Genomic DNA, 11,430 nt, shown 5'->3' with positions numbered 1-11,430 from the left:
AGAAGACAATCATTGACACCCTTCGCAAAGAGGGTAAGTCACAGAAGGTCATTACTTAACGGGGTGGCTGTTCACAGAGTGCTGTATCAAAGCATATTAAATGCAAAGTTGACTGGAAGGAAGAAATTGGGTAGGAAAAGGTGCACAAGCAACAAGGATGACCCAAGCGGCAACCTCCTGCTCTCTCTTGTGAAGCCAACAGCTGGCTGCAAAAGGGAGTCAATCCCATAGACTCCCCATGTTAAAATGCCCAACTTTACAGCAGAAAAAAACGTTTACAGCCGGGTTCAAAAAATTATTTTGGTCTATATAGTTAATTTTACCCTTCATGACAACTGTGAGGGGGTGAATTTTTTTATAACTCATCCGTTTAAATTACATTAAGCCTTAAAGTTCTGCATAATTAAGGGCAGAATGAGTGAAAGGTGGATTGCCACTGCTGTCACCACCGTCGAGCTAGGTGGGCGTGGTTTCAGCAACCAGCTCCCGCCTCTTTGCCCATTTTCGATTATCCGGGAGTGACGCGCTCCCAAGATGGCGACTGCCACCTCCGCCCACTTTTGAGCTTCAAAAACGCTCTTCGGAAATCTACGGGTGACGTCACGGACACTACGTCCATGTTTTTATACAGTCTATGAGATGACCGCAAGCTTGAGAATACTGTCAAGCAAAGCAACTTGGGAGAGCTTCACAAGGAGTGGACTGAAGCTGGAGTCAGTGCATCAAGAGTCACCGCGCTCAGACGTCTTCAGGAAAAGGGCTGCCAAGCCACTTCTGAAACAATTTTAGAAGCATCTTACCTGGGCTAAGGAGAAAAAGAACTGGACTGTTGCTCAGTGATCCAAAGTCCTCTTTTCAGATAAAAGTAAATTTTGCATTTCATTTGAAAATCAGGGTCTGGAGGAATACTGGAGAGGCACAGAATCCAAGCTGCTTGAAGTCCAGTGTGAAGTTTCCAAAGTCAGTGATGATTTGGGATGCTGTGACGTCTGCTGGTGTTGGTCCATTGTGTCTTATCAAGTCCAAAGTCAATGCAGCCATCTAACATGAGATTTTGGAGCACTTTATGCTTCCATCTGCTGACAAGCTTTATGAGGAGATTTAGGAGATGCTGATTTCCTTTTCCAGCAGGACTTTAGCACCTGCCCACAGTGCCAAAACCACTTCCAAATGGTTTGCTGACCATATAATAATACTGTGTTTGATTGGCCAGCCAACATGCCTGACATGAAGCCCACATGGAATCTATGGGATATTTTCAAGAGAAAGATGAGAAACAGTCGATCCAACAATACAGACGGGCTGAAGGCTCAATAGTGCCTCAGCAGTGCCACAGGCTGATCGCTTCCAAGCCACACCTCACTGATGCTGGAGTTTGTGCTAAAGGAGCCCCGACCAAGTATTGAGTGCATAAATGAACATACTTTAAAGAACTTGAACATTTCTGTTTTGCAAATCCTTTTTTGATTGATCTTAGGAAATATTCTAATATTTTGAGATACTGGATTTTTGACTCTCATGAGCTGTAAGCTCTAATCATCAAAATTAAACCAAACCAAACAAATGTACTTTACATGTAATGAATCTAGATTCTAGAATATATGAAAGTTACACTTTTTGAAATAAGTTTTAAAAAAAAAGAACTTATTTCACAATATTCCAATTTTTTTGAGATGCACCTGTATGTATGTATATATTATTGATAGTATGTATGTATATATGTTTAGATAGAATATGAAAAGGAAAAAATGTAAACCTTTTCACGCTGTTTTACATTGATGATACAGTGGTGGAGTATTGGCTACAACATGGCTGTTGAATATTTCCCCAATTTTTATAGGAAAGCAAAATTAAATACTTTTAAAGTGTAGAAAAACTATATTTGGAATTGTTAAATCAAACCTTCAAACTTTTAAACAATCACATAGTACAGTAGTAGTACATAGTACAGTATTATTGTACCTTTCTAGTAATATTTCTTTTTTGTACTTGAATTGTTATATTAGAGTGTATTGTTTATAATATAACACAATATAATGTAATACATAATGATATGAATATGAAGTATTATTACATTACAAAAAAATATTTTAAAGGAAAGCACAGACTCACAATCCCTACTGCTTAATTTGTTTCAGTGGATATGAAATTTGCTGTGTAACAGTAAATGGTTCAATTAATAATGCATCAAATTTATACAGTTCCCTACATTGCAAAGCAGTCTAAAATCCTTTTAAAAATCCTTTTAAAAAATCGCATCCATAAACAATTAAATTAAACAATCCACCAGCAAATCTTCATTACTATAATTAAAAAAATGTTTTAATCTGTTCGTCATCATGCCTCTTACTTGCCGACATATAAAGCCGGGTCACTGCCACTAGCAGGAGATGTGGAGTCATGAGTTCATAGCGCAACTACATTCAGAACCCACGAGGAAGCCGGGCGCACATTGATGACATCATCACAGTAATGCTGACGCTGCTACAGTAGAGCTTGTGGCTCAACCAAAGTATTATCTAGTATTATCAGTCTCCTAAACGTGTTTCCAAAATGAGCACAATGTTTGCAGATACGATCTTGATTGTGTTTATATCTATTTGCACAGCATTATTAGCGGAAGGTATGTACACGCTATCTTGAAATAGAGTTTCACATGTCAGAAAGCAGTTAACGTTAGCGAATCCCTTGGAAAATGTCCTAAGCTCAGCAAATACAGGACAACCGCATTAGCTCTGGCGGTGCTGGATAACAGCTCGCCTTGCTCTGTTTCTACAGGTATAACATGGGTTCTGGTGTACCGCACAGACAAATACAAGAGACTAAAGGCCGAGGTTGAAAAACAAAGTAAAAAACGTAAGTCATATGATCGAAGCATGTTTGTCATTTTTATGTATTTAATACATGTGGCCATTGATTCAAATTCTGTAACATGTTTCAGTGGAGAAAAAGAAAGAGACAATTACAGAATCAGCTGGGCGTCAACAGAAGAAAAAAATTGGTAAATGAGATTATTAAAAAAAAATTGATGATTTATGTATCATGATGATTACTATTAACAAATACTAAAATAATAATTATTATAACAGACAATTACTAAAAATATGCTGTTGTTGTTATTATTATTATTAACAAGTAATAAAAATTTAATTCATATTTATTCTGCAAGGTAAGTGGAGTATTACTGTAACCACAATGTTGTATTCAACAGAGAGACAAGAGGAGAAACTCAAGAACAATAACAGAGATCTGTCTATGGTATTGTAATATTTTCTATTGCAGTTCTTAAATTTATATCACACAATTCATTGTTTTGTGTTATATCTTATTAATTCTCATAGATAATGTTATGAGCTGTCTAACAAGTTGCACTTTTTTTGGCATTGTCTTAAAGATATTTTTAATTGCAGGTTCGGATGAAATCAATGTTTGCCATTGGCTTTTGCTTCACTGCTTTGATGGGCATGTTCAATTCCATGTATGTAGACTTATTCAGTGCATTATCACTGAATCGCTTTGTTATAGGCTAAATGTTCAATTATTTCTTAGACTAATAGTGGTATGATTTGCTAAAGTTACCTAAAATCGCTACTTCACTTATGTTTAAATTTTTTTTCCCCCTTCATTTCAGCTTTGATGGTCGTGTTGTAGCCAAACTTCCATTTGTCCCGTTGTCATATATCCAAGGCCTCTCACACCGCAACCTCCTTGGTGAAGATTACACAGACTGTTCCTTCATCTTCCTCTACATCCTGTGCACCATGTCAATTCGACAGGTAATGCATATATATATATATATATATAGCTACAACTTTTTGGCCTGTGCTACAAAACTTTCAACCTCTGTAGCACCAGTGCTATGTGAAAAAAAGTTAACGTACAGCCCTGTATATATATATATATATATATATATATATATATATATTTCTTCTGTATTTTTGTGAGTGAATGGAGCACGATCCAAGTGCAATAATGCAATGGCAGATTTGAGGGAAGAGTTTAGGCTTTGACACTGTTCATTTCTGTAATGCATGCCCTAACCTTTTCCACTGAATACTTGTGTTGTTTCAGAATATCCAGAAGATGTTGGGTCTCGCCCCCTCCCGTGCCGCCACCAAACAGGCTGGAGGATTTTTAGGACCTCCTCCACAAGCTGCCAAGTTTTCATAAACATTTGTAGACCGTGGGATACCTACTTAAAAATATCAGACACTCAGTTGTACATTGTGTGAACAGCACTCAAGAGAGATTGATAGTCAGGTTGTGCAGCTACCGTTACCTGTGATGACCACAGAAGTCATGTGCATTGTGTCTTTTTGGTTTATTGTTGTTTTTTAATCAGGTAAATTTATAACTTACATGTAGTCACATTTCTAACAGAAAGTGTTCCTTGAGCAAAGATGGTAATGAATGTAAATTCAGTCTGAAGCATTTCTGTAAACCTTTATGTTGCTCAGAAGGCTACAGTGATTCTTTGTTGTAACTATTATCATTTTATGATTACCTACAAGCAATATTAATTAATATAACTTCATATTTAGAATTTGAGAGATTAGTTTGATCGGTGGGTTCTTAGAATGTTTATCTCTTTTTTTTTTTGGGATTGTCTGTAAAAGTTTTAAGTATAAGGATTTTGTGAGTTTAGACCTTAAACCCTTGAGCATTTGTTCCTCTAGTTTTTATTATTTCACTATTTAATGTTCAAATAGCATTTGCACATGATTAAATAAATGAATAAAAAGGAGTTTTACAGTTGTTTAAAAAAAAAAAAAAAGTAAAATGGTATGCATAATACGGCCTAGGCCAGAGTCATTGTTTTGTAATTCAGAGTAAAGTTTTAGACTTCTGCAATTGTCCCCCACAGGATAAACTTTTTGTAATAGTCTCGGATGGTTAATCTAGAAGTAATACTGTTTGTTTAGGTAGAGCATAGATTTTACATATGTTATAGAATTGACATTGAACATTTCATTGCCAAATTTATTAGCGCAAAAGACAAATAAATTGGCTGACGAGTACATAACTAGTGATAGATGGAGAGACAGAAAAATGTAATTCAGAAAGTTGAGAAGACACGTCCTCCCTAGTTATGTCCCAGTTAAATTCTCTTTCAAGCTGGAAAGAGCTGACATTGTTGCAATACACTCTAGTCTATTGTTAGTATTGTCTGAGGTATACAAAGTGTTTTTTTTTTTAGAGTTCATGGTTATGTTACAGAGGCGCAAGACAAGAATCATGCGCATCAAACGGAAGATGCGTTTCTGGGCCCGTATTCACAAAACATTTTATCTGCTAAAAGTTCTCCTAAATAGCAGTAAAAGTTTTTAGCTAAGAGTTTTCTCTTAAAGCCTATTCACAAAGCTGCTGAGACAAACTTTTACTAAGGAATAGAGAGAAGTCTTAAGCTAAGAGTAAGGGCAGGGTTGACCTTGCTATGGATGATGTCAGCATACTTACTAACTGCACAGAGTGATTGTCTCTGTCAGAGATTTATTCATAGAAATATTGTAGAGTGCAATATTATGCTGCCATATTCAAATAAAGGTTTAAAAAAATGTTAATTGCCACATACAAATAAAGATTTTAAAATGCAGGATAAATGTCTCTAATTAAACAAGTATATGTTCAGCTTGTTGTCAGCCTCTTACACGTATACTTCTCATAATTAGTGAATATGCATATAAACAGCCTTTTAATTAACAGAGTAGAATAATCATGGCTGATAGTAATACATGCAAATGTAAAAAAAAAAAAAAAACTGGATGCAAGAACAGCTGTTACTTCTTGCCCAACTGGTTAATGAAAACAAGGATATAATCAAAGGAAATTTTGGAGTTGGGATAACCTCCAAAACAAAAACCGATACCTTTTTAAAAGGTCATTATCATCAAATGTTTCTAAAATGTTTATGTTCCGAGGCAGACTGCCAGCAACAGCCGTTTTAGGATAGTTTGTGGCTTGGTCTTAATGATTTAGGAGTCCTCTTCACTACTCCCAACGTTTCACAGATTTAGGAGCTAGTTTTAGTGCTAAAACGCTTTGTGAAATACTCTTAGAGCAAACATTTAGGAGTCCTACATTTAGGATTGACACGCCCATTATGTTTAAGATTTTCCCTTAAATCGGCGAGTTATGAGCTACTTTTAGCCCTAAGATATTTTGTGAATACGGGTCCTGATGTTTTGCGCAATTCTTGCCTTCTGGAACTTTGGCCAAAATGTGTTGAAACTATAAAAATGTGGTCTAAAGGCGGTGCTTAAGGTATAAACCATCCCATCCACCCTTTATGTAATCAAATTACGGGGTCAGCTTGAGCAACCATATGCTTGAAAGTCGAAAAAATTGTTGAGACGTACTTTCACTCCACGACCACAGAAGGCGAACCATCTACTTTTGTGCAGTAAACAGCTTGTGTTGAAAAGGTAAAGAACATGCATTTGAACGACTGCTTAGTGCATTGCATGCATTTTTGTTATAGTTGTACAATTAATGCATAAACATGAATAGTCAGTGCTGCATTCTAATTAGTGAAGACAAAACTAAAAACAATGTAAATGTAAAAAAACAACTTCAATGACCTGTAATGGGGCGTTTCCCCGTTGTAGCAGCAGCAATGTGGATTAGCCAAGTGCACTACGAACTAGTTATTCGAAGTCGGTGCATGCATAAACCGTTGTCATTGCACGTTATTGACACTACTGCTTGCATGTGTGGTTGGAACAAAAATATATTGCTAACAAGTATTTACATTCACCGAGCATTTGTATGACTCCCGTCCAGACCAAAATGGCTCAGCAACCGCTTCTGTCGCTGCCCGAGTTTCAGAGTGTTTCCACGGGTACTTTGGTTGTGAAGGAGCCGCTGAATTTCTGGGGAGGAGCGAGAGTGAAGCCGAAGGACACAAAGAACTCTGAACCAGTATACGAACCTGCAACTGGTATGATTTTTTAAAACTAATAAATTACTTTTAGGTCCTGTGCAGTTTTTTTTTCTTCTAGTTTTGATTCCACTATCGAGCGGTTCGCCCTCCTCATGTGCATTTCCGTTTTGATATCTTATGATCAGCCAGACAGCTGACCAAGTAATAACAATATTCATTTTATATTATTAATAAACATGGCAAAATATGATTAAGCTAACCAAAACATATACAAATTAACATAATATACAAACTAGTGGCACATGGCATAATAATGAAGCCCATGTCAGCAGTATAGTAAAGGAACATAAAAACTTGCTGTAAAGCAGGAGCAATTGGTAAAAATGTTTCAGTACAGAATGCAAAATGAGAGGCTGCTCACTGCAGTATGAGGAGCCAATGGGTGGAGCTAGACACCCCAACTACACCCAAGTTCACAGTGTTGTTGCAGATAAAATATATAATGAGAAAAATACATTTTTATCAGGCTTTATGATTAATCACTCCAACCCCTTTACCCAAACCACACATACTGTATATCCATAATGTTTGTAGGGTTTTTTTTATTAGTGTTTGTAGGTCTTAACTGAGTCCTCCTCCAAAGCATAGTGGGTTGTGGGAAATATTAGCTGTTAGAATGTGCATGTATCTGCACTTTGAAAATCCACCAGAAAAGTAGACTATCAGTGTATCTTTGGGATTCTCAGGGTTTCTCTCAAGTCACCTTTAATTATGATTGAGTGCCCTAGTTTTACAGGCTGTGCATTGAGTTATTGATTTACAATAATTGCCCTGTAGTCTGTTGCCTCACACCTCAATAGTCAATTATAGGAACAGTACTTTGAAACCAGTATGTTGTTAAGTCTAAATCTGAAAATCCTGAACTCTTTAATTTAATGTAGGAATTAAAAAAAATTTACTCACAAATGGCCGTTCCTTCCAGTAACATGTTCAATGCATGTCCTTCAGCCTTTGTTTTGTTCTCAGGTCGTGTGCTGTGTGATATGATTCCCTGCCTGTTTCTGCATAAGAGGAAATAACTCTCCATACCAGCAAGTGGCAGTAGTCTGTATTTATCATTCAAAATGGAACCCGAAAACTAGGGCTGCATCAAAAATTGCATATTCTCTTCAATAAGTGATTACTTAACAACTATTTAAAAATTATGTTCAGTATAGTATGCCTGTATATAGAATGAATATAATCTGGACATACCAGATGTCATGTGACCTACCATTGTCATGAATACTGTGAATACTACGGATATACTTTTCCCATACAGTTTTTCACCTACTATACATTAGGGAAGTATGCAAATGTATGTGCAATATGTATTTAAAATGTATTTTTGATGTGGTGTGATGTTCCCTATAAAGGTTATGGAAATGGCAGCCAAAGGTGTGAAGCAGGTGACTTTGGAGCTTGGAGGAAAGTCACCACTGATCATCTTTAAGGACTGTGAACTGGAGAATGCGATAAAAGGGGCCCTCATGGCCAACTTCCTCACCCAGGGAGAGGTGTGTTAAAAAAAATATTTAATTTCTGTTTCAGCCACACACTATTTATAGACAGAAAGCCACTTGATCACTTGTTTATTTGCACTTTCAAAGTGGACATTTTTAGATGACCCAGATGAAGCTCAAACCCACAATTCTCAGCTTTCACATGTACAGCTTCTTTAGTGTCTTGCTGCACTAATGTAGTACTGTAATGCATATAAATCTGAAGACATTTCTAGAAGACAGAGCTTCTGTATAAAAGGGCGACATATATAGGACGACAGTACTGTAACTGCTGATCCCCCCCCAGGTCTGCTGCAATGGAACACGGGTGTTTGTGCAAAGGGAGATCATGCCACAGTTCTTGGAGGAAGTTGTGAAGAGGACCAAGGCCATCCCTGTTGGGGATCCCATGTGTGAAGAAACACGCATGGGTGCCCTCATCAGTAAACCTCACATGGAAAAAGTGCTGGGCTTCATCAAGCAAGCAAGAGAACAGGTACTGCAGTACAGTGATTAAAAGTCAATGACAACATGAAATTAATCTATTTTGTAAATGCATGTTATAGGTTTTATTGTGAACGATTTGTATGAATATGTTTTTAAACATTTTTGACCTCTTACTTTATTTTTTGACCATGTTTAAGATGTCAACTCAATCTTCTACTGAAAATGACAGACTTCTCACTGGTTACATATGCCAGACTTATCCAGTCAATTTGTCCACCTAAACCCTCCACCTCCACAATTGACAACAAGCTTGCATTCATGTTGTTGTGTTTTGTGCAACACCCACATCTAAAAATCCAATCCACAACTGATGCATTGAACTAAGTCCCTGTCCTACTTTTTATTAATTTTTTTTCTTTTCCAAAAATCAGACTCAAATATACCTCACGTTATGTAAGACAAGGTCTGTCCCTCCTTCCATTTTATCATGACTTGAACTACTTTATTCTACTGTTTGTTCAAATATTGTTTATGTAGTTGAAAAAATGTTCTCATTGTTTTTTCAGGGTGCAAAGGTTTTATGTGGAGGAGAACAATTTCTTCCCAATGATCCCAAACTGAAAGATGGGTACTTTGTGTCCCCATGTGTGCTGGGTGAGAAAGCCATATTATTACCTTCATATGAATTTGGATGTTATTTAACAAATGCTTTAACTTTATCTCAAAACCAGCTTGATTCTGAGCCACCATTTCTTTATCTGTACTTACTTTTACTTTACTGCAACACACACACACAGATAATTGCAGGGATGATATGACCTGTGTGAAGGAGGAGATCTTTGGCCCTGTGATGTCTGTTCTGCCTTTTGACACAGAGGAGGAAGTTCTTCAAAGAGCCAACAACACAACATTTGGCTTGGCATCTGGAGTCTTCACCAGGTCACGCCACCATACAGCAATATAATATAGTATACTTCCTGGTGATGCCTGTTGTTTTATACTAAGCTCATAATAAACTAGGAAACTTTTTAGCATTTTCATTTACAAAATAATTCATTTAATAAAGTCTTTTTGTAGAGTTTTTGAGTTTTCTTGTAACCAAATCAGTTATCTACAAAAATATAATAATATTGTAAAGATTAATTTCTATGAATCAGAATTTATTTAATCACACTAAATTAACCCAGTAAACTGCCTACCCTAATAGTAGATTTAACATTCTCCTGTGCTGTGTTTTTACAGGGATATAGCTCGTGCCCACAGAGTTGCTGCAAACCTTCAAGCAGGAACATGCTACATCAACAACTACAATGTTGGCCCTGTGGAAGTTCCTTTTGGAGGCTACAAGATGTCAGGTACTCCAAACTTATAGTTTCATGGGTGATTATCGATGGTGTCATATACAGGAAAAAACTGTAAACCTCAATCTGTTCTGCCAAGTGCTTTAGTACTCAAGTATATTTCATAAATGCTAGAGAGATCTAACATATTATTATTCTGCTTTTCATTTAGGGTTTGGAAGGGAGAATGGACAAGTGACCATCGAGTACTACTCTCAGCTCAAGACTGTTGTGGTGGAAATGGGAGATGTGGAAAGCATCTTTTAGGCTTTTGTGGCATTAACCACCAGCATTCCTGATAGCAATGTGATTTCCAAAGTTCTAAGATCTATAGCTCTATCTATGAAGTTTGCAGTGTAACATATTAAAATACATTTTATAACTAACCTTTACTTAAAATAGCCAAAAGCTACACAGTTGTTGCTTTGACAGTCTATATGTCTGTCTCAGACTTCCAGATGATCCAGATTGGTATGATATTACCAAAATGTAAGAACACTAGAAAAGGCTTTACTGTTTCAGTTCTGTGAAACAGAATTTTCTAAATGCTCATTAAAAACAGTGCCTTCTAATGTTTCTACTACAGTTTTATTTCACAAATTTATTATACTCGCTTGGTGTTAAGACTTGTTTGTTTTTCGTCACTTTGTCCCTACCTCTCGACGCCATGAAGAATTGGTATTAGACTGGTGGTTGACAAGTTTGTAATATTTAAAATAAAATTACATTGGATATCAAGAGCAAAAAACTGTCTGTACTCTTAACTTCACTTTTATGTAACTTATGTCTGTGGTGTCACAGGTTACATATGTGTGCCCTTACAGACAATGATAGGGACTATTGTGAATGAAAATAATTTAGTTACATTCTATTTATTCCTCAGCTAAATTAAGATAAGATGAAAACAATGCCACTGGAATCGGTTTGCATTCTACTAGATTGCTGCAACATGTATGTATAATGCATGCACTTGAACATCAATCGTCATATTCTCTAAATGTGGATACCTTTTTACAGAATTCGATTGGTCCTAGAAATTGTCTGTCTCTATAATGTATGACACCGATGGGGTTCTTCAAAGAGAAATGGTCTCCCTCTAAGATTATGAGCAAGTCACTGACAAACAAATCTGTGGGGTGGGTAATTAAGAAAATGAGATTGTACACCATAGTAAATAGCATATTTATCTTGGAAGAATTATTTGTACATAAGACTACATTTA

At 36.5% G+C, this 11,430-nt stretch overlaps 2 protein-coding genes across 2 annotated transcripts; both read left to right on the top strand.

Annotated features, from left to right (window-relative positions):
• The first annotated feature begins 2,409 nt into the window (after positions 1-2,409).
• tmco1 (transmembrane and coiled-coil domains 1) lies at positions 2,410-4,851 on the top strand. Its single transcript, XM_016273070.1, has 7 exons — positions 2,410-2,623; positions 2,779-2,856; positions 2,942-3,001; positions 3,212-3,258; positions 3,411-3,478; positions 3,632-3,776; positions 4,072-4,851. The coding sequence occupies exons 1-7, from the start codon at positions 2,554-2,556 to the stop codon at positions 4,168-4,170; spliced, it is 567 nt and encodes a 188-aa protein (XP_016128556.1). The 5' UTR covers positions 2,410-2,553; the 3' UTR covers positions 4,171-4,851.
• A 1,432-nt stretch (positions 4,852-6,283) lies between these two features.
• Positions 6,284-10,951, top strand: LOC107585917 (aldehyde dehydrogenase family 9 member A1-A-like). Its single transcript, XM_016273098.1, has 10 exons — positions 6,284-6,422; positions 6,781-6,937; positions 7,907-7,937; positions 8,093-8,096; positions 8,296-8,436; positions 8,729-8,917; positions 9,435-9,522; positions 9,666-9,807; positions 10,111-10,223; positions 10,381-10,951. Exons 2-10 carry the CDS (start codon positions 6,787-6,789, stop codon positions 10,473-10,475), a joined length of 954 nt encoding a protein of 317 aa, XP_016128584.1. The 5' UTR covers positions 6,284-6,422; positions 6,781-6,786; the 3' UTR covers positions 10,476-10,951.
• Positions 10,952-11,430: the final 479 nt, after the last annotated feature.

Source organism: Sinocyclocheilus grahami, unplaced genomic scaffold, assembly GCF_001515645.1.
Source record: "Sinocyclocheilus grahami isolate Dianchi unplaced genomic scaffold, SAMN03320097.WGS_v1.1 scaffold75.1, whole genome shotgun sequence".
In the NCBI taxonomy this organism is placed as follows: domain Eukaryota; kingdom Metazoa; phylum Chordata; class Actinopteri; order Cypriniformes; family Cyprinidae; genus Sinocyclocheilus; species Sinocyclocheilus grahami.
This window is presented reverse-complemented; position numbering and strand designations above follow the sequence as displayed.

Bases quoted from the DNA above. Each gene is read 5' to 3' on its own strand.
- tmco1 (XM_016273070.1), top strand. From the start codon at position 2,554: ATGAGCACAATGTTTGCAGATACGATCTTGATTGTGTTTATATCTATT. The intron at 2,624-2,778 runs GTATGTACACGC...CTGTTTCTACAG, and splicing joins CACAGCATTATTAGCGGAAG to GTATAACATGGGTTCTGGTG. The intron at 3,002-3,211 runs GTAAATGAGATT...TGTATTCAACAG, and splicing joins TCAACAGAAGAAAAAAATTG to AGAGACAAGAGGAGAAACTC.
- LOC107585917 (XM_016273098.1), top strand. From the start codon at position 6,787: ATGGCTCAGCAACCGCTTCTGTCGCTGCCCGAGTTTCAGAGTGTTTCC. The intron at 9,523-9,665 runs GTGAGAAAGCCA...ACACACACACAG, and splicing joins TGTGTCCCCATGTGTGCTGG to ATAATTGCAGGGATGATATG. The intron at 10,224-10,380 runs GTACTCCAAACT...CTTTTCATTTAG, and splicing joins TGGAGGCTACAAGATGTCAG to GGTTTGGAAGGGAGAATGGA.